Source organism: Phaeoacremonium minimum (assembly GCF_000392275.1).
Source record: "Phaeoacremonium minimum UCRPA7 unplaced genomic scaffold PA7_03_scaffold_265, whole genome shotgun sequence".
Taxonomy (NCBI): domain Eukaryota; kingdom Fungi; phylum Ascomycota; class Sordariomycetes; order Togniniales; family Togniniaceae; genus Phaeoacremonium; species Phaeoacremonium minimum.
Window position 1 is genome coordinate 409,700 of NW_006921170.1, and position 17,203 is coordinate 426,902.

The window sequence follows — 17,203 nt, forward strand, 5'->3', positions numbered from 1 at the left end:
AATATCCATAAGTTCCATTTTCTCCGCCTCATAATGCCCATGTTGACGACCCCTGTTTAGTACCCATCCGATATTTGAACGAGATTCAGTAGCTCTTTTTGCTCGTGTAATCGCTCCACGTTCTCGTTAAGAATATCTATCGTGCGAGGCATATACTCATCTGACACGCCCGAGATGTGTGGAGTGACAATCGCGTTCTTAGCAGTCCACAATGGATGTCCATCCGGCAGGGGCTCCGGGTCTGTCACGTCGAGCGCAGCGCCGCGCAGCGTGTTGTTATTCAGCGCTTCTACTAGGTCATCGGTCTTGATGATGTCCCCACGGGCAAGATTGATAACATAACATCCTTTGAGCTTCGCGAATTGTGCCTTGCCGAGGGAACGGCGCGTCCTGTCAGTCGATGGCAGCGAGATTACAAGGACATCGATGGGAAGCGACAAGAAATCCTCTAGTTCGCCCGAATGCCACTCCTCAGGGATTTCGCCAAGGGGGTCTCCCGTATGCTTGGGCGTGAAAGTCTTGCTTTCCCTCTGTTCAGACGTCGTCTTCTCGTGCAACGTGTACGCTATGACGCGCATCCCACAAGCTGAGGCGATACGGGCTGTGTGCCGGGCAATTGCACCATAGCCCAAGAATGCAATTGTTTTCCCAAGAAGATCGCCGCGAGGCTGGTAGCTCTGTGCTTGCCAGATACTAGACTCTTGCCACTTCAGCAGCGTGGGTATCTGACGATAGTAGGCCAAAAGAGTTGCTGTCGCCCATTCCGCGATCTGAGGAGCATGGACCCCGCCATTGCGTGTCCAGATTATCTCTTTGCTTTGGAGCAGTGGTGCGTCAAGCGCCTGGTTGATGCCGCCGCTGTAAAGGTGCACCCATTTCAGCGAAGGTACTTGCTCACGGGTCCTGGGGAATAAGTATAAGGTGAGATGAATGGTGGCCTTGGCCCAAATATTTGGGGGGACAACATCGACATCCTTTGTGTTATAGTGAAGGATTTCTACGCCTGGCTGCAGCTCCTTGAGCCTCGCATAGCTATCGTTGAATGGTTCAAAGGGAATTGTAACTAGCAGCGTTTCACGATTCGCCATCGGGGTTGACACAATTCATTGATGCTTGAATTACGCTCGCACATGCCAGTATCGAAGAAGAGCCTCCTGTCCTATCACATTCTTATTGATCTTCGAGAGCTAGATCATGCACAGGGCCTTTCTAGTCGAAGCCCTGAGCTGGAGGTATGGTCATCTGGTCAAGTGCGGGGTGATGCTGTTAACGGGCTTTTGTCAGTAAAATGTCATTGAAGGTAGGCGGATCACAGTGCAGGCCGGAGCAAAATTCCTCGTTCGGGTATCCAGACTTAATAGCTCAACCTTGGAGAGAGTGGTGGTCTTTAAGGTGTTTCGTGAATGTGTCGTTGGTCCAGGCATATGTCATAAATTAAGAATGCATTTCATTTGCCTTATCTCATCTTCAAGAGATTCGAGTTCCCGAAGACACTGAGTAGAGCCTGTAATCCAGGTCTACGTCCACCAGGAAGACCACCAACCAGACGAGCCTTCTCGTCATCCGGCAACCTATGGCTCCCGACTCACCTTTGTCTCTTGCCGAGATTGAGGCCATTGCCTTGAAGAAGGTCAATAAGATCACTCGAGAATACTGGATGGATGGCGCCGGCGAGGGCCAAACGGTTCGAGAAAACGCATTAGCTTTCAACCAATACCGGATCCGCCCCAGGGTCTTGCGCGATGTCAAGGAGATCGACATGTCAACCACAGTGCTGGGCCAAAAAGTCAGCATCCCAGTAGGGATCGCACCATCAGGATGGCACAAGATGGCCAACCCAGCGGGCGAAGCTGCAACGGCTCGCGCAGCAAAGACATTAGGGACGATAATGGGCGTGTCAATGGGCACCAGCCTAGGCGCCCCTGACGAAGTGTGCTCTCCCGAAGAAGTGAAAACAGCCGGCAGTAGCGCTGTCAAGTTCTTCCAGCTCTACATGTTCAAGAACAGGGGGTTCACCAAAAGACTGCTGGAGCGAGTGGAGAAGGCGGGGTTTGAGGCGGTCATGCTCACTGTTGACACTGCTGTCGTTGGCAGACGCATTGCCGAGATCCGAAATCGACCCTCCCTACCCCGATTCTTGAGAGTTATCAGCTTTGGGACACAGCTTGCTGCTGATATGGCCTCTTCCAGTGAAGGGGATGGTTCCCTAACCATTGACTCCAGCCTGGTTTGGGACGAAGTCATCCCGTGGCTCCGGGCTAATACCAAGATGCAAATATGGCTCAAAGGTGTTCAAACAGCTGAAGATGCAGCGCTGGCATTGAACCACAAGGTCGATGGCATTATTGTCAGTAATCATGGAGGGCGTCAACTGGACTGGGGCGTAGCTACGTTGGATGCTCTGCCAGAGATTGTTGCTACGGTCAATGGCAGCATTCCTGTGCACCTGGATGGCGGCATCAGACGCGGAGCAGACGTCTTTCGCGCCCTAGCCTTAGGGGCCGACTTCGTGTGGATGGGCCGGCCAGTGTTATGGGGGTTGTCTTACGATGGACAGCGGGGCGTGGAGCTCATGCTGGAAATCTTGCGAGAGGAATTGAAGGTCTGTATGGGTCTGGCAGGATGCGTTTCAACTGAGAACATTAACTCTACGTGTCTTTTCCGTAGGCCAATCGTGCCAGCCATGTTGTAGAGAGTGTAGACAGCGTCGTAATGGCAAAATTGCCAGTCGAAGACGATCTACTCTCTCATCTAATACAGCACATCTGGTGCCAATGTAGTCACTAGCCCACAGACCAACTTTTGCGATGGATGATGACTCCCAGTGGGCAGGCAAGACAGGGTCCCCTCTAAATCAACAGCTTCTGCTTGTGGAAGACTTGGGGATGGTACCCGTCGGGCTAAATGCAGCCGACGGAACCGAGGTGAGGTTTGTACGTACATTATGACGCCCATTTTGGCTCATTAGTTTCTATGTACTAATTAACCCCCCGCATGGAGAAACCTCCCGCATCTATAGGAGTGCGGGGATAAGGGTCGAGATTTGGTGACACACGTGAACAGAGTGACAGGCACACCAACGATACGCCAAGATGAGCCAGGCCAATCTTGGTTCGGGCTGAATTCCCATTGTTAGTAGCTCAATAAAACACCATTAAAAGTGGCAATGTCTCCCGCATTCCCCATCAAGCATATTTGTCCGGCGTTTGCCATAGATGCTACCTCCACTCTGTTTTCGCCAGAGGATCAAGTGCTAAGTCGATGGCGGACGTGCAACGGCCTCGTTTCATACGCGGTTGGTAAGTGTTGCAGCTGGAGCATGTGCGCCGGAATGTTCAGGGTGCTAACAGGTGCTCCGAGGGTAGTGAGGCTTGCCGAGTAGCTCATGCAAGATGTAAGTCATGCCCAGATTGTGGCACAAGTACTTCTAAAGGTTCCACTTGAACTATTTGCTTCAAGAGAAAGCCATTGCTGACATTTGGCCCTGTCTAGGTGATACTCAGCTCCCTTCGTGTGCTCGGTGCCTGCTCTTGAAGAGAGAGTGCATGCGGGAAGTTCCCTTCCCGTTTCGTCATAGCAATCCTCTCGGTGTTTCTAAAGATTCAGGGGATCAAATTTCAGACTCAAAAGCGGAATTCGAGTTTGCAGAGGATCAAGTGTGGGTGGCACCACCAATTGACGGTGAGAAGTCTTTCCATTCTTGGTGATACTATTCAGGCACATCCTGATGAGACTAATATTTCAATAGTTGAGTTCGTTTTTGAATATCTTCCAGTCGATGATGATTGTGATAGAGATCCCACGACCCCAACAACACTAGGCTACCCACCTATAACACTAGACCCATTGATACCGAATTCCCCCTCCCCTGATGCCATAGTTAGTAGAACTCAAGGGTCAAGTATTCTTCCCACGTCCCGGGATTGGGATGGCAGAATATGGACACCACAGCAAACCGGCACGGTGTTGGTGGACACACCGGCAGCTGGCCCCGTCTCTACCGGCCCGGAGTTCAGCACTTCGTACTCTCCTAGCACGTCACGGGGGCTGCCACCAAGTCCAGATTCGTTGGCCTTCGGCCGGCGCCATTGGCCGCTTGCTGATGAACAAGAAGCAGTATTGTTACGATATTTCGTCTCTGACCTTTCAAAATGGGTAAGCTCATCTTGTTTCATCACCGGGATAACAGTCTTTAAAACCCGATCAAGTTCGATTACTGCGACCCTCATAATACGTTTGCAACCTCAGTAGTACAATGTGCAATAACGTCACGTCCGCTTCTCTTTGCTATTCTTGCAGCATCAGCACGCCACATGAGCATTATCAACGGCCGTGATGGACACGTCGCAGATCGCTATCATCGAGAATGCCTATCGCTATTGATCCCGGTTCTTGACCAAAGCAATGCCGCCCTTGATGCAGCCCTGTTCGCTGCTACTGTTATATTGCGCGTATACGAGGAAATATCAGGTATGTATGTCTTGTTTCATTGTCGCCAAGCATATTATCTACTGGAGGGACTTTGAACTCAAGTGGAATTCTCTGTCAGTACCATTTGCGGGCCAAGACTTCGAAAACCATTTGATGGGAACACATACATTTGTGCGGGCACAGGAATTCCATCATCCGTCTGGCATCAGACAAGCTGTTTTCTTGGTTGTGCTTCGGCAAGAAATCGTCATCGCCTTCCGTACCCAGAGACCAGTACAGTTGTTGCGAGAATACATCCAGGTGGACCAATCCCTAGATAAAGGAGATGATTGGATCATAGTGTTCCACATCATTGTCCTCTGTGCTGAGGTCTTAAATCACTGTTATGGAGAGGAGTCCAAGTCCCCTGAAGCCTGGAGAGAACTTTCCGACCGAGCCAAGCTGTGGATGGACACCAAACCCACCCACTTCGAACCGCTCCTCTACCGCCCTAGGGGCGAGTCATCCGCAGCCCAGGTGTTTCCAGAGATATGGCTTCTAAATGACTGTCAGAGTAAGTCGCTCTACTAAAAATCTTAGATTGAGAGCGCACTGATTTGAACCTTCATTCGTTCCCAATCAATAGTTGCCGCTCATCAGCACTATTATATCTGCCAAATTCTACTCGTTGCCCATAATCCCAAGAAACCTCAGCTAGGTCCGGGTCGCGCTGAGGCTGTGGAAGCTACAAATGTCAGTACCCATTTCCTTGCTCAAGTCGGGACTGGCTTCACAGGGAATTAGTATGTCTTCTAATGTTAATCCAGACTATTGTACGAGACCATGTTAGAATAGTATGTGGTATTGCGTTGTCAAATCCTGACTACATCCCATCCATGTTCACAGCAAGCCTGGTAATCGGAATTAGTAAGCTGAAGAATTTCTCTCACTCTCTTTTTTTTTTCCAGAGGATAATGACATGATTCTGACGATGCTTTTGACTGTAGCTGGGGACCTTTTTTCTGAGTACAAGGAACAACGGGCTATGATGGACATCTTGATCAAAACGGACACGGAACTGGCTTGGCCAACGGCTAGTTTACAGGCCTATCTTCATGACAAGTGGGGCTGGTGTTGATTGCTGCTTTCTTTATATACTAAGTTGGTACATTTCGCATGAAAGAATAGTTCGATTCTATGAGTGTGTCGCCAATGAGCGCGACAAAGTTTCTCCTTTCTACAACTGTGAAGAATTCTCCCTTCTATTGGCTACACTCCGTCCCCAACCCTGAATTGCTTGGACCACCGCTAGTTGTTACTGTTAGCTTGGATCATATACCACCGAAGTAGAGGATCCTGAACCTACCTCATCCCATGGTCTGGAAGAATCGACAAACCTTAAATCTGTTGCAAGACGAATGACGTTGTTAGGGTCATGGTTAACAGTTGAGGCATGGATCATGTACGAGCTATGCAACACGACATCTCCAGCTTTGTAGTCAGTGACAAGCCATCGGCGCTTGTAAGTACGTGCGAACTCTGCCGGTCCATCCGTCAAGACACCACTCTCCAACATATTCTTGTTGAATGCTGATTTTGCCTCCTCGTCTGATAGACCGATCGCCTTTGATTTAGCTGTGAAATCGTCTTCAAACTCTTTACCAAGGGCATGGCCTGAAACGGCAACAAGTCAGTCTCTAACGGTCTAGATATGGCGTCAAGATCATAACCATACCATTTTCCAAGTATATCAATCCACCGCCGGTGATGCTGACGTCACCAATTGGAACCCAAACAGTCACGCTAGTAGGCTCGCCATAACGAAGAAATATTTGGTCATAATGCACACCGATGGCTTTCGTGTTAGGGATGTTGTTCCTCAATAGAGTCCGCTCGAGTGGTCGGCTTTTAGATGCCCAATTTGTGAAGCGGGCCATGAAGTCAAGCATAACGGGATGTTTGCAGAGGTCCTGGGAGTACCAGTCTTGGCCATGGGCGTCTATGGCTAGATCAACAAAGTCCCTGGATTGTTTGCCAGGTTCTGCGCTCGAGTCTACCCTTCCAACTCCGATGCCCGGAAACTGATCAATATTCTTCGTGGAGTCATATATCCCCTGAATAGGAGACGTTCCCGGCTTTAAGACGCCACTGGGTGCTAGGAACTCAAAGTACTTTTCCCGTGCTCTGAGTACGTCTTCTCGGGGTAAGAGGCCTTTCAGGTAAAGATAGCCGTTCGACTTAAAGCGCTGTCTTAGCTCTTCAAGTGAGAGGCTGGGGTCCGACGGTTCTAGGCGGGCAACTTCGGAAGGATCAAGCGGGCCATCGTTTACAAAGAGCTGCTTTTCTAAAAAGTGTGGCATTATGATCTATCAGTAGAGACTTAATCATCAAGGGGGATATGAAGGATGTCCGTTGAGTCGTGATACCACTCAGGCTGTATTTGAAGTTCAAACCTCGCGGAACATATTGAACAACGTACGGTTTGGCTTGTAGACAGAATTGGTTAAAGACCGCATTGCTTGAATCTGAATTAAACGAACTTCTTCTGTTACTCGCAGATACATAAGCTAGCCCTCTGCATTTGTCTATCAGCCATAGTCCTACTAGCCTACTGAGGCTGCTTTGATACGACCTGGTATCTGTTAGGAGAAAATTCCCTAATCGGATTTGACTAAAGACAACCAACCCCGCACCATAATCACCACGCACAATCCCTAGGAACTTGAGCTTGTGAAACAGAAGTGAATCAAGTAATAATTTACGGGCGAGGTGATTGTGTCTTTGAACATCTAGATAACCGACAGGAATCCGGGGTAACTGTGGGGTACATCTAGGGCTTATAAAACGTCGGCGAGTAAAGCTCAAACCCAGCTTGCTCAATACTGCAAGTTACTCAGAAGCTCATTCGTCTTTTCTTACTTAATTACTCCAGCAATCATTATGGGGACCGCAAAACCAGACGTGACAATGGCGGAAGACTCTAAGCTTGAAAGACAAGAGTCCAACGTTGTGGCCGACGTCAAACACCTCGAGACTGCCGCGGACGAAGCTACCAATCTCGAACACACTCTCTCGGTGACAGAGGCTTTCTCTACATACCCCATGGCTGTCGTCTGGTCTGTACTCTTCTGTGTATGTATTATCATGGACGGCTACGACTCGGATCTAATCACCAACTTTTATGGTCTCCCAGCTTTCCAGCGCAAGTACGGGTATCTCTATAAAGACTCTTACGTTGTTGCAGCGCCGTGGCAGACTGCTCTAGCTATGAGTTCACCCGTCGGACGCGTTATTGGAGGCGCCATCCAGGGATATGTTGCAGAGTGGTTCGGCCGCAAGAAGACACTTATTTTCTGTCTCTTTCTCCTCAGCGGCTTCATCTTTATCACATTCTTTGCCCAAAATAATGCAGTCCTATTGGTTGGTGAGATGCTATGTGGTACCATCTGGGGCATCCTTACCTCCCTCGCTCCAACTTACGCATCTGAAATTTGTCCGCTTCGGCTACGAGATATTCTGACCGCATACGTCAATCTTTGCTGGTCAATCGGCATTCTGATCGCATCAGGGGTGCTCGCTGGGTATTCAAGCAATGCTACTCAGTGGGCATACCGCATTCCATTCGCACTTCAGTGGATGTGGCCCGTCATTATCTTCACCTTCATTTTCTGGGCCCCTGAGTCCCCCTATTGGCTGGTTCGCCAGGGGAAGATTGACGAAGCCAGATCAGTACTGCAAAGACTCATTCGCAGATCCCACAAGGTCGATACGGAGCAAATGCTTGCACTGATTCGCCGCACCAATGAGCGCGAAGAGGAGTATCAAACCAATACTAGCTATTTGGATTGTTTTAAGGGACCAAATCTTCGACGCACGGAAATATCCGCCATGGCTTGGGCTATACAAATTCTTTCAGGTCTATCTCTACCATTTTATGCAATTGTGTTCTTTGAGTTGGCTGGCTTCCCAACATCCCAAGCTTTCAACATGAACGTGGGGATGACAGCCCTCGGTTTTATGGGAACCTGCCTCTCCTTCTTCCTCATTCCTCGCTTCGGAAGGCGGACTCTTTACTTTGGCGGTCTTTGCACCTTGACTTGTTTGATGCTACTTATCGGTTTCATGGGCATAGCTCCTAATCGACCTGCGATTGTCAACGCCGAGGCAGCCTTGTTGATTGTTTGGTTCTTCATCTACTTCCTGACGGTCGGTCCAGTGGCTTATGTTATCTTCTCTGAGACCTCAGCCACTCGTCTCCGAGGTCCAACAGTGGCCATTGCCCTTATCGCGTATAGCTGTCTTGGTATTGTAGTAAGTTGACTCTCAATCTGTCTTCAGCCCCTCTTCCTTCCAAGAACACAAATCCAATTTGATGAGCTTTCAAAGGAAACCAATTCTAATTGCATCCCTTGTAGTACAATGTCGCCTCACCGTACCTACTTAACAGCACGGAGGCCAACTTGGGTGCCAAGACGGGTTTGATCTATGGAAGCATCTCTCTGTTGTCCTGTATTTGGGTGTACTTCCGGCTGCCGGAATGCAAGGGTCGCACATTTGAGGAACTTGACATCATGTTTGAACGCAAGGTTCCTACTCAACAGTTTAAAGACTATGTCATTTAAAAATGGAATTACATGGGCTGTCAGGATTTGTAGCTGTCGCATTATTTGAGGTATGGCCGAAGACCGCATACGAAAGCGATGTTATCGCTGCAATCGAGGTCATCTTTGTTGCTAGTCTTCTAGGCTCCTGATTCGCTGTGCTTTTTGGAAAATATCGTTCGATAGATAAAGCAAATAGCGATTGAACCGACATTACTTGAAGACTAATGTTTTCAGAGGACAGCTCATGAATAAATAGAGCAACCAAACAAATTTCATTCAGGGGTTGGGTCCCGAATCCTCGATTTATCCGGCACAAACGCCACTGTAGCGCCCTGGTCATATCCATACATAGACTCAATGGTGGGCTTTCATAATTTCAAGCAGTTCTAGCTGCATGAAATTACAGCAAGCGCTGGTGTAGGACCCATCAAATCACATAAGTGCGCCGAAGCCGGTTGCCAACACAAATGCAGTGCGAGTCGCACGTACAATCGACCTAAGTATTCTAGATAATTGGTGCCGCACGAATTAAAGAGACTCCCGTACTCTATTACAAAAATTTCCACATGCTACCGATGTATAGCACGGGGAAGCCGGGGCGCGGTGCTGAATGCGATAGCACATTTTTCCCTCAAAGAGCCGAAAAGATGGGGTGATTAACGGGCTGGCCGTGTGGGCCACGATTATTTTCGTCCGCCGAAATAGGCCACGAGGCCCCTAATGGCCGGTAGGTAGTAGGGAACACAACTCCGCCTTGGGGTGGTGTGGGTACGACATATCTAAGACAATGGTGATAAGCGGCTATGATACTCCTAAAATGGCATCGTGAGTTCGAATCTACCGTCTCTTTATCCTAACTCCCTAATAAGACGTTTATTTTGGCAAAAGCGAAAAGTCTGAGACACATCAGTTGTAAGCAGATTCTAAGACACGGGAAGTGGAGTGGGCACGGGCAGTGATAAACGTGTGGTCGGAAAAATGAGTCGCTGCCGGAACAGGGACTCAGTAGCGATACAAGCTCGATAATTTTCCTCTGTTGGTCACACATCTTTGCGCTGCGTGTCTTTGCCCATCATGAATGACGAGTCGTGCATTCAAGAGGCTGCCTCGGTTGACGATGTTGGCTAGGCTGTTCGCGCCTCTCTTTCAGCTTGGATACGACAGTGTCTTTACCGAGAACGTCCTGCTGTGATGGCCAGATTCGCCTGTCCTCCCAGAGCGCTCAGCCGCAAATCGACGTGCTGATAGCGCTAGAGCGATCTATTGAAATAGACCATCGTTGCGTGCCCAGTGGCTAGGCGACGTTCTGAAGCGAAGCCGCACCGGCCAAGCCCAGTTGGGGTACAGGGCCGGCCAGCTCTTCACATTTACTGCCGCATCTGAGAAAAATTTGGGACGGCATCGTGTTAGCGCCTCGGTTCCGTGGTCCAACGGTCCCACGGCCTCGGGAGTGGAAATGCTTAAAGGGATTAGCGCGCCCGGTGCCAGTGTACTGGTTCCTTATCTCATTGGTGGAATATTGCGCATCGCTCCGCAAAACACGTGGTGGAGTGTCATGCTAGCCTTGAAACTATTGATTCGATCGGCTCTCCTGGCCACGCAGACCTCTAGCTGCTGGACCGTTCTAGCTTTCTGCATGTCGATTGCCTCCTTGACTTTTTTTCTTGTCTGACGCAAATTTCATGATTGTCAGTACTTTGTGCGGTGATTTGAGCTATGTGAAGAAGTAAATACTGTCATGACAGAGCAGCCGCTACGTATCCCGCTCAGGGGTGATACACAAGCGGCGCTTATTTGGGCCTGATGAAGAAGTACGGTGTACCTCAGATTGCCCATCTAAGTATGATGATATGCCACGTATGCTTTTGAACCGAAAGTCGCGTCTACTTACAGTAGTTCGTGGTCCTGTGGTCCATCTATGAGCCTAACCCTGTCTACTTCAGCCAGCTATGCAGTAGTTGTCATGTACCCCAAACCTCGGTCTCGCGACGCTATTCAAGTGTCTTCAGAAAGAAGCTGCTCAATTGATCAAAATGAACTAACCCATCTTGTCAAGCTAGACCACTGGCTCGGCGCTTCTGAGTAAGGCTGCAGGGATATCGCAGTGATATGGTAGGACATCGATTGATCTCGCCTCTGTATATCAAGCTGGGACCCACAGGGGCTAGCTGTATCACGACAGCTTGCACAGATCTCGAAAATTGTCGAAGTCGATCTGAATCTGGACCCCGGGCCTCGATTGGCGTCATTCAGCTGCTGGCCCTGACAGCCGGATCTCACCGATCATGGACCCCTGGTGGCGGGCTAACGAGACGGCGGTTCTTGGTTATATGATCACCCCGTGTTCCCATGTCGCGAAATTCTATCTACCGGTGATGCTTCTCTGCTCCGGCACGATTTGAGATTGGAACGAGTAGGCAAGGTGGTCTGGAGTCACGATGGCCAAGATGCTCTCATCCCTCTTGCTGCTGCTCCTTGTGGGCCAGAGCATCGCAGAACAAGGTGCGATTACCTCAGTCGTCACTTCACCAGCCGTCAAAGCTTGCCGAGCGCGCGCCCCTTCCGTCTCTGTTGTATCGCAAAACGCTGATGTTGACGTTCGCGCTACTATAGCCTCAAGTTCAAGCTCCAGCACCGATTCTTCTCTTACTTCGAGTGCCACAACTTCGAGCACCTCGTCTTACATAATACCGACGAGCACATCAACATCAAGCAGCTCTATCTCGACGAGCTCGACATCGAGTGGTATGTCGATCTTAGCGCCTTGCGAGGATTCTGCTAATGAGCATATCTATAGCCTCATCATCTGCCGTGACAGTTGCCACGGACGGAAGTGGTCAGTACACGGCAATTGGTGCCGCCATCCTGTACGCCCAGAGCCATGGAGTTCCCACAGTCACCATCAAGGCTGGAACATATACGGAGACTGTCTTGATTCAAGCTACTGCGGCGGTGACTATTGTAGGAGAGTCCAGCAACTCAGATGATTATTCCTCGAACTTGGTGACAATCTCATCAAACACCGGATTGCCTCTTTCTTATTCGGTGGCCGCCAAAGGTCTTGCCTGGAAGAATATCAACTTTTTCAACACAAATGCCACTTCTACAGCAGGCACTGTTTACCTCCGTGGATCTCAAAATGCCTTCTACTCTTGCCAATTTGTATCTCAGGGGACATTCGGCATCAGCAGCAACTACGCATCGGGTCTCATCGCGAACTCCTATCTTGAGGCAGCGGACAAGGTCATATCTACTTACCCTTCGCTCTATATTTACGGCTCGACCATCACGGCTACGAGCAAGAACGCTCTTCTGGTCTATAACAAGGGTGCTACTTATGGAACAGTTCAATATAACTCGACAATTGTATTCGACACCTGCTCTGTCATACAAAAGGCTGGAACGACAAATACCTATGTGTACATGGCTTCTGCTAATGGAGCTGGTTCTGTTGTTGTGTACCGAAACACGGCTCTAGCCAGTCTCATTGCTGCAACCGGTGCCCACGTTGACACAGTCACACAGAATACGTTGAACGCCTACTTCGAATACCTGACCACGGGAGCTGGTAGCTATCAGAACAACCAGGCTTCTCGCTCTCCATATGTGAAATTGGTCACAGATGCGGCACAGCTGGCACCTTACGGACTAGCGAACTTCTTTGCGAACGCCTACCCTTCTGTTGCAACCACTAGCATTACATGGATTGACCCGAATGTGTTGAGCACCATTCAGGCTAGCGACGCAGCACAGGCAGCCCAAGGAAGCGGTTCTACTACTAGCTCAAGTTCAAGCTCCAGTTCAAGCTCGACATCAAGCTCAACGTCCAGCTCGACCTCAAGCTCAATCTCAAGTTCAACTTCGAGTTCTGACTCGAGCCTGAGCTCCAGCTCCAGTTCAACCCAAGCCACGACACTATTGACATTGACTTCTTCGAGCACGAGCTCTTCAGTGACTTCTACCTCGACATCGTCATCGTCTTCAGTGGTATATGTTTCTTCTACCAGCCAAACCTCATCCAGCGCTGTATCCACCGCGACGGGATGCTCTCTGCCATCTTCGGTGCCCAGTACCGCACGTATTGTTGGCCCGGCTGGCTCGTGCGCCAATTACACGACCATCTCGGCTGCTGTCGCGGACTTGCCGCTCGACTCGACCACTGGATACATCTACATTCTAGCCGGCGTCTATAATGAGCAGGTTGTGTTTCCTAATGCTAGAACGGGAGCGACGACTTTCCGTGGAGAGTCGGCTAGCCCGTTAGTGCGGTCCGGAAACACCGTCACCATCCGGACTACTGGCGCTGTTCTGTCGAGTGCTGGAGGTTCCGCCGCCACTGGCGCATTCCAGTCAACCCAGTACTATACGAACCAGATTACATTCTATAACATCGACTTCGAGAACAACTACACGCCTACGACGAACTATCAGGCGGTTGCTGTGTCGATCAAGGCGAAGAAGGCCGCATTCTATAACTGCAACATCGAGTCATCTCAGGGGACTCTGCTCTTGAACTACGGCTCCTTCTACTTCTCTAACTGCAAGATTTCTGGAACCCAGGACTGGGTGTGGGGTCAAGGACTGTCTTACATCTATAATTCCGAGATTGTGGAGACCAGCACCAGCACTGGCCAAACCATTGCCGCCCAGCAGTATCAGACATCAGTTGGCAGCTCGGGGATTGTGTTTGATCACTGCGCGGTCGTTCCCGAGTCCTCATCGGTGCCGACGGGTGCAACATACCTTGGAAGAGATTATTCCCTTACTGCTCACGTCGCATATGTGAACTCCTACCTTGATAATCACATTGCCGCGATCGGGTGGAAGATCTCGTCCTCAAGCTCTTCTCCTGTCTTTGTGGAGTCAAACAATACTGGTCCTGGATCATCCACTACTTCAAGGAGCTCCAGCGTTCAAGTGCTCTCTGACTCCTCGTCCTACTCTGCTGCCAGTGTTCTAGGAGATGTCAGCTGGCTCGACTCAAGTGCCATCGCCCCTTTCTCGGGATTCCCGGATTCTGTCTACTCGAAAACTGCGACGACAAGCTCTTCTACATCCTCAACGGCAACTTCGACGTCAACTTCAGCTGCTGTGGCAACGACTGCGACCTCAGCGTCGGCAATTTATACCGTGGCGCCTACTCCCACCGGTAGCCAATATGGCTCCGTGATGTCTGCGGTGGCGGCCCTCCCCAGCGACGGGAAAGCCTATACCATTTACATTTTAGCTGGCACTTATAACGAGCAGGTGTGGGTCAATCGCACTGGCATGGTCACGTTGCGGGGCGAGACGAGTTATCCCAACGATTACTCTCAAAACTTGGTGACAATTCAGTTCAAATATGGTGTCCTCACCAGCGCCAACCAGAACGAACTCACGCCTGTAATCAACGCAAAAAAGACCGACGGCTCTGGTTTAGCTCTCTATAACATTGATTTCACCAATACCTATCCTCAGACATCGAATACCGCCGCGCTAGCGGCCGACTTCTACGGCAAAAATATGGCGGCCTACGGATGCTCCTTCAAAGGCTTCCAGGACACCCTCCTTGCCAACCAAGGTGTTCAGCTATTCAGTAACTGCTATATTGAGGGCAGCATTGACTATATTTTTGGATATTCCAAGGCCTACTTCCATCAGTGTTACATTGCAAGCAATACTGCTGGATATATCACTGCCCAGAACCGTCCGACCAATGTGTGGCCCGGCGGCTATGTTTTCGACTCTTGCTACGTTACATACACCAGTTCGTATGGCTCATCAACTGGAACGACTTATCTGGGTCGTCCGTGGTCTCAGTATGCCATCGTTGTGTATATGAACTCGTATTTGGACAAGCATATCGCCGCTGAGGGATGGCACATTTGGTCCACTAGCAGCCCACAAACTTCGGTACGTACTTTTTCTGAGCGCGAAGACTACTATTTTCTTTTCAAAATTCATTGTAAAACGTCAATTCTAACTTAATATCTAGGATGTGCTCTTTGGTGAATACAATAATATCGGTCCCGGCAACTGGAGCTCTTCGCGAGTCTCGTTCGCTACAAACCTCACCGCAACGCAAGCTTCATCTTATACTTTGAGCTCTTTCCTAGGTACTACGGACTGGATCGACATGACGGCCTATAACTATGTCCCAAGTTTCACTTTGGGTGGTGGTACGCCTACATCAACGGCCACGCCGACACAGTCCTCAGGGGCTGCCGTTTGGGCACACCCAACCAGTGGCACGGTCCCTCCCACAGGCGCTGTCCTTGTCTCACCTGGCGGGTCCGTTGAGGGTTCATACAGCAACCTAACGGCTGCGTTGGCGAGCCTCCCGAGCGATTCGAGTACCCAAATAATCTTCATGTACAGCGGAACATACAACGAGCAGGTGCCTTCCGTCTCAAGTCTGGCCCAGTTATGATTATAGGCTACACTGAAGCCAATCCTGGTCAGACATACGTGGGAAATACCGTCACAATCACGAATGCTCGGGGTCTATCTGTCAGCCCCCTTCCCACCGGTCACAGCAACGCCGAAACTGCCACTATCGCGACAGGCAGCACAAAGATCAGCATGTACAACATTAATGTCATTAATTCTGACAATTTGGACGGTTCGCAATCAAGCTACGTCACCTTGGCCGCTAGTATCTATGGGAACCATATCGGCTTCTACGGCTGCTCCTTCATCGGCTGGCAAGACACCCTGCTCACCGGCGAAAAGACAGGATACCAGTATTACGAAGCAAGCTACACTGTGCTGCCTGTGCAGGAGCTGATGCAAGTGCAAGTGGGGTGGGGTGGGGCACAAGTGTTGTGGAGGGTGGAAGGTAAGGTGGGTAGGTTGGGGAAAGTGGGCTTGTGGGCGACGCGGAAGGCCCACGCGCCGCGGTGAGTATTGTGACCGTGACTGTGACTGTGCCTTTGCGTGCCAAGGGGGGTTGCCATCATAAGTTGTGCTCGTAGAGCCACCAGTGGACGAAGTTGCTGGCACTGGAGTGACAATGCTGTCCCAGTACGTGAGGTCGATCCAATCGGTGCTGTCCATACTGTCGCAAGCGGATACGTGTCGCTGGTAAGCAAGGTACAGTTTTGCCAGGCAACTCGAGCTGCAGCATTGTTCTCCCAGTTACCCGGGCCAGAATTATTGAACTCGGCGAAGGTGATATGGTCGGTATTCGGGCTGGTGGTCCCCCAAACCTTCCAGCCTGACGGGTTGATGATATCGGTCAGGTAACTGTTCTTCACAATCCTACAGCGCTACTGTTGGCTCCTTAGGGGGGCAGTTTAGGCAAGGTAAGGACGTCCGGAGGGGCCTCTGTAAGTTACGGCGAAGCCCCCTGTAGCCCGAGGCAAGGCCCCTGGAGGCCCCTCATTCAATAGTGGTTTCAGCGCCATCGATTTTTGCGACACCCCCTAACCTTCGATGGCCTTTACAGAAGGGCACCACGCTGACCACCACCCTTCTCATGGTGCTGAGACTAGCCTGGACCACAACCTGGATGATCTTCTACGCGCGGCAATGGCTCCTCCTTCAGCGCTGCAGTTGCCTCCCCTGCCGACAGCACGATCGCCCTTTCTAAGGCTGTTGTCGGCCCCTGGAACGGCTCTCTCTCTCCCTCCCTCTACGCCATCGTTCTTTCTAGCGATTGCAGGACTGCCACTGGCACTGCCCCTGATGATGCGAGCATTCTTTTCAGCAACAGCAGGCGCCCCGCCGCAGGATGGCATATAAACATCACAACGCGTCCCCGAGGACTTTTTTTTTCCTCCTCTACACCATCGTCACAGTTCTCCTCAGAGCCCTTCTCGTTCCCGTTCCCATTGGCATCACCAGCATGGTTGAGTTCGAGAGCTTGACTTCCCCATCGGCAAGATCAGCCCCCTCGTCTTAAGAGGATAGAACAAGAAAGGAGACGACTGTCTCTGCTCGTCCTCTCCAGCGCTGCTCCTGTTCTCCTAGTGACGGCAAGATCACCCCTTTTCGACAGTGGTAGCACCGCAGGCCTTCTCAAGGACTTTGCTGTTTCTGGCGGCAGCATCGTTATGAGTCTGGTCTTTGTCGTACTTGTCCTTGTCAACCTTGTTCTCGGCTGGCTCACCATCACCGTCACCGTCGAAGCGGCGGCGAAGAACCGACAAAGGGACGAGACGCTGGTCTCGGGAAAGTTGCCGTTGTCATCACCTTTCCATCGTCAGCAA

The 17,203-nt window shown here is 50.5% G+C and overlaps 4 protein-coding genes across 4 annotated transcripts; 3 read left to right on the plus strand and 1 right to left on the minus strand.

Annotated features, from left to right (window-relative positions):
- Window positions 1-56: 56 nt before the first annotated feature.
- UCRPA7_3274 (putative glyoxylate reductase protein) lies at window positions 57-578 on the minus strand (the record flags this gene model as incomplete). The annotated part of the gene is made up of 1 exon (XM_007915817.1): window positions 57-578. The coding sequence occupies one exon, from the start codon at window positions 576-578 to the stop codon at window positions 57-59; it is 522 nt and encodes a 173-aa protein (XP_007914008.1).
- Window positions 579-1,573: 995 nt separating this feature from the next.
- On the plus strand, window positions 1,574-2,692 carry UCRPA7_3275 (putative hydroxyacid oxidase 1-like protein; the record flags this gene model as incomplete). Its single annotated transcript, XM_007915814.1, has 1 exon — window positions 1,574-2,692. The coding sequence occupies one exon, from the start codon at window positions 1,574-1,576 to the stop codon at window positions 2,690-2,692; it is 1,119 nt and encodes a 372-aa protein (XP_007914005.1).
- A 4,658-nt stretch (window positions 2,693-7,350) lies between these two features.
- UCRPA7_3276 (putative maltose permease protein) lies at window positions 7,351-9,032 on the plus strand (the record flags this gene model as incomplete). Its single annotated transcript, XM_007915820.1, has 3 exons — window positions 7,351-7,834; window positions 8,417-8,721; window positions 8,826-9,032. The coding sequence occupies 3 exons, from the start codon at window positions 7,351-7,353 to the stop codon at window positions 9,030-9,032; spliced, it is 996 nt and encodes a 331-aa protein (XP_007914011.1).
- Window positions 9,033-11,452: 2,420 nt separating this feature from the next.
- On the plus strand, window positions 11,453-16,238 carry UCRPA7_3277 (putative pectinesterase family protein; the record flags this gene model as incomplete). The annotated part of the gene is made up of 10 exons (XM_007915773.1): window positions 11,453-11,491; window positions 11,635-11,759; window positions 11,812-11,850; window positions 12,203-12,731; window positions 12,797-12,879; window positions 13,085-14,906; window positions 15,372-15,831; window positions 16,018-16,076; window positions 16,131-16,171; window positions 16,235-16,238. The coding sequence occupies 10 exons, from the start codon at window positions 11,453-11,455 to the stop codon at window positions 16,236-16,238; spliced, it is 3,201 nt and encodes a 1,066-aa protein (XP_007913964.1).
- Window positions 16,239-17,203: the final 965 nt, after the last annotated feature.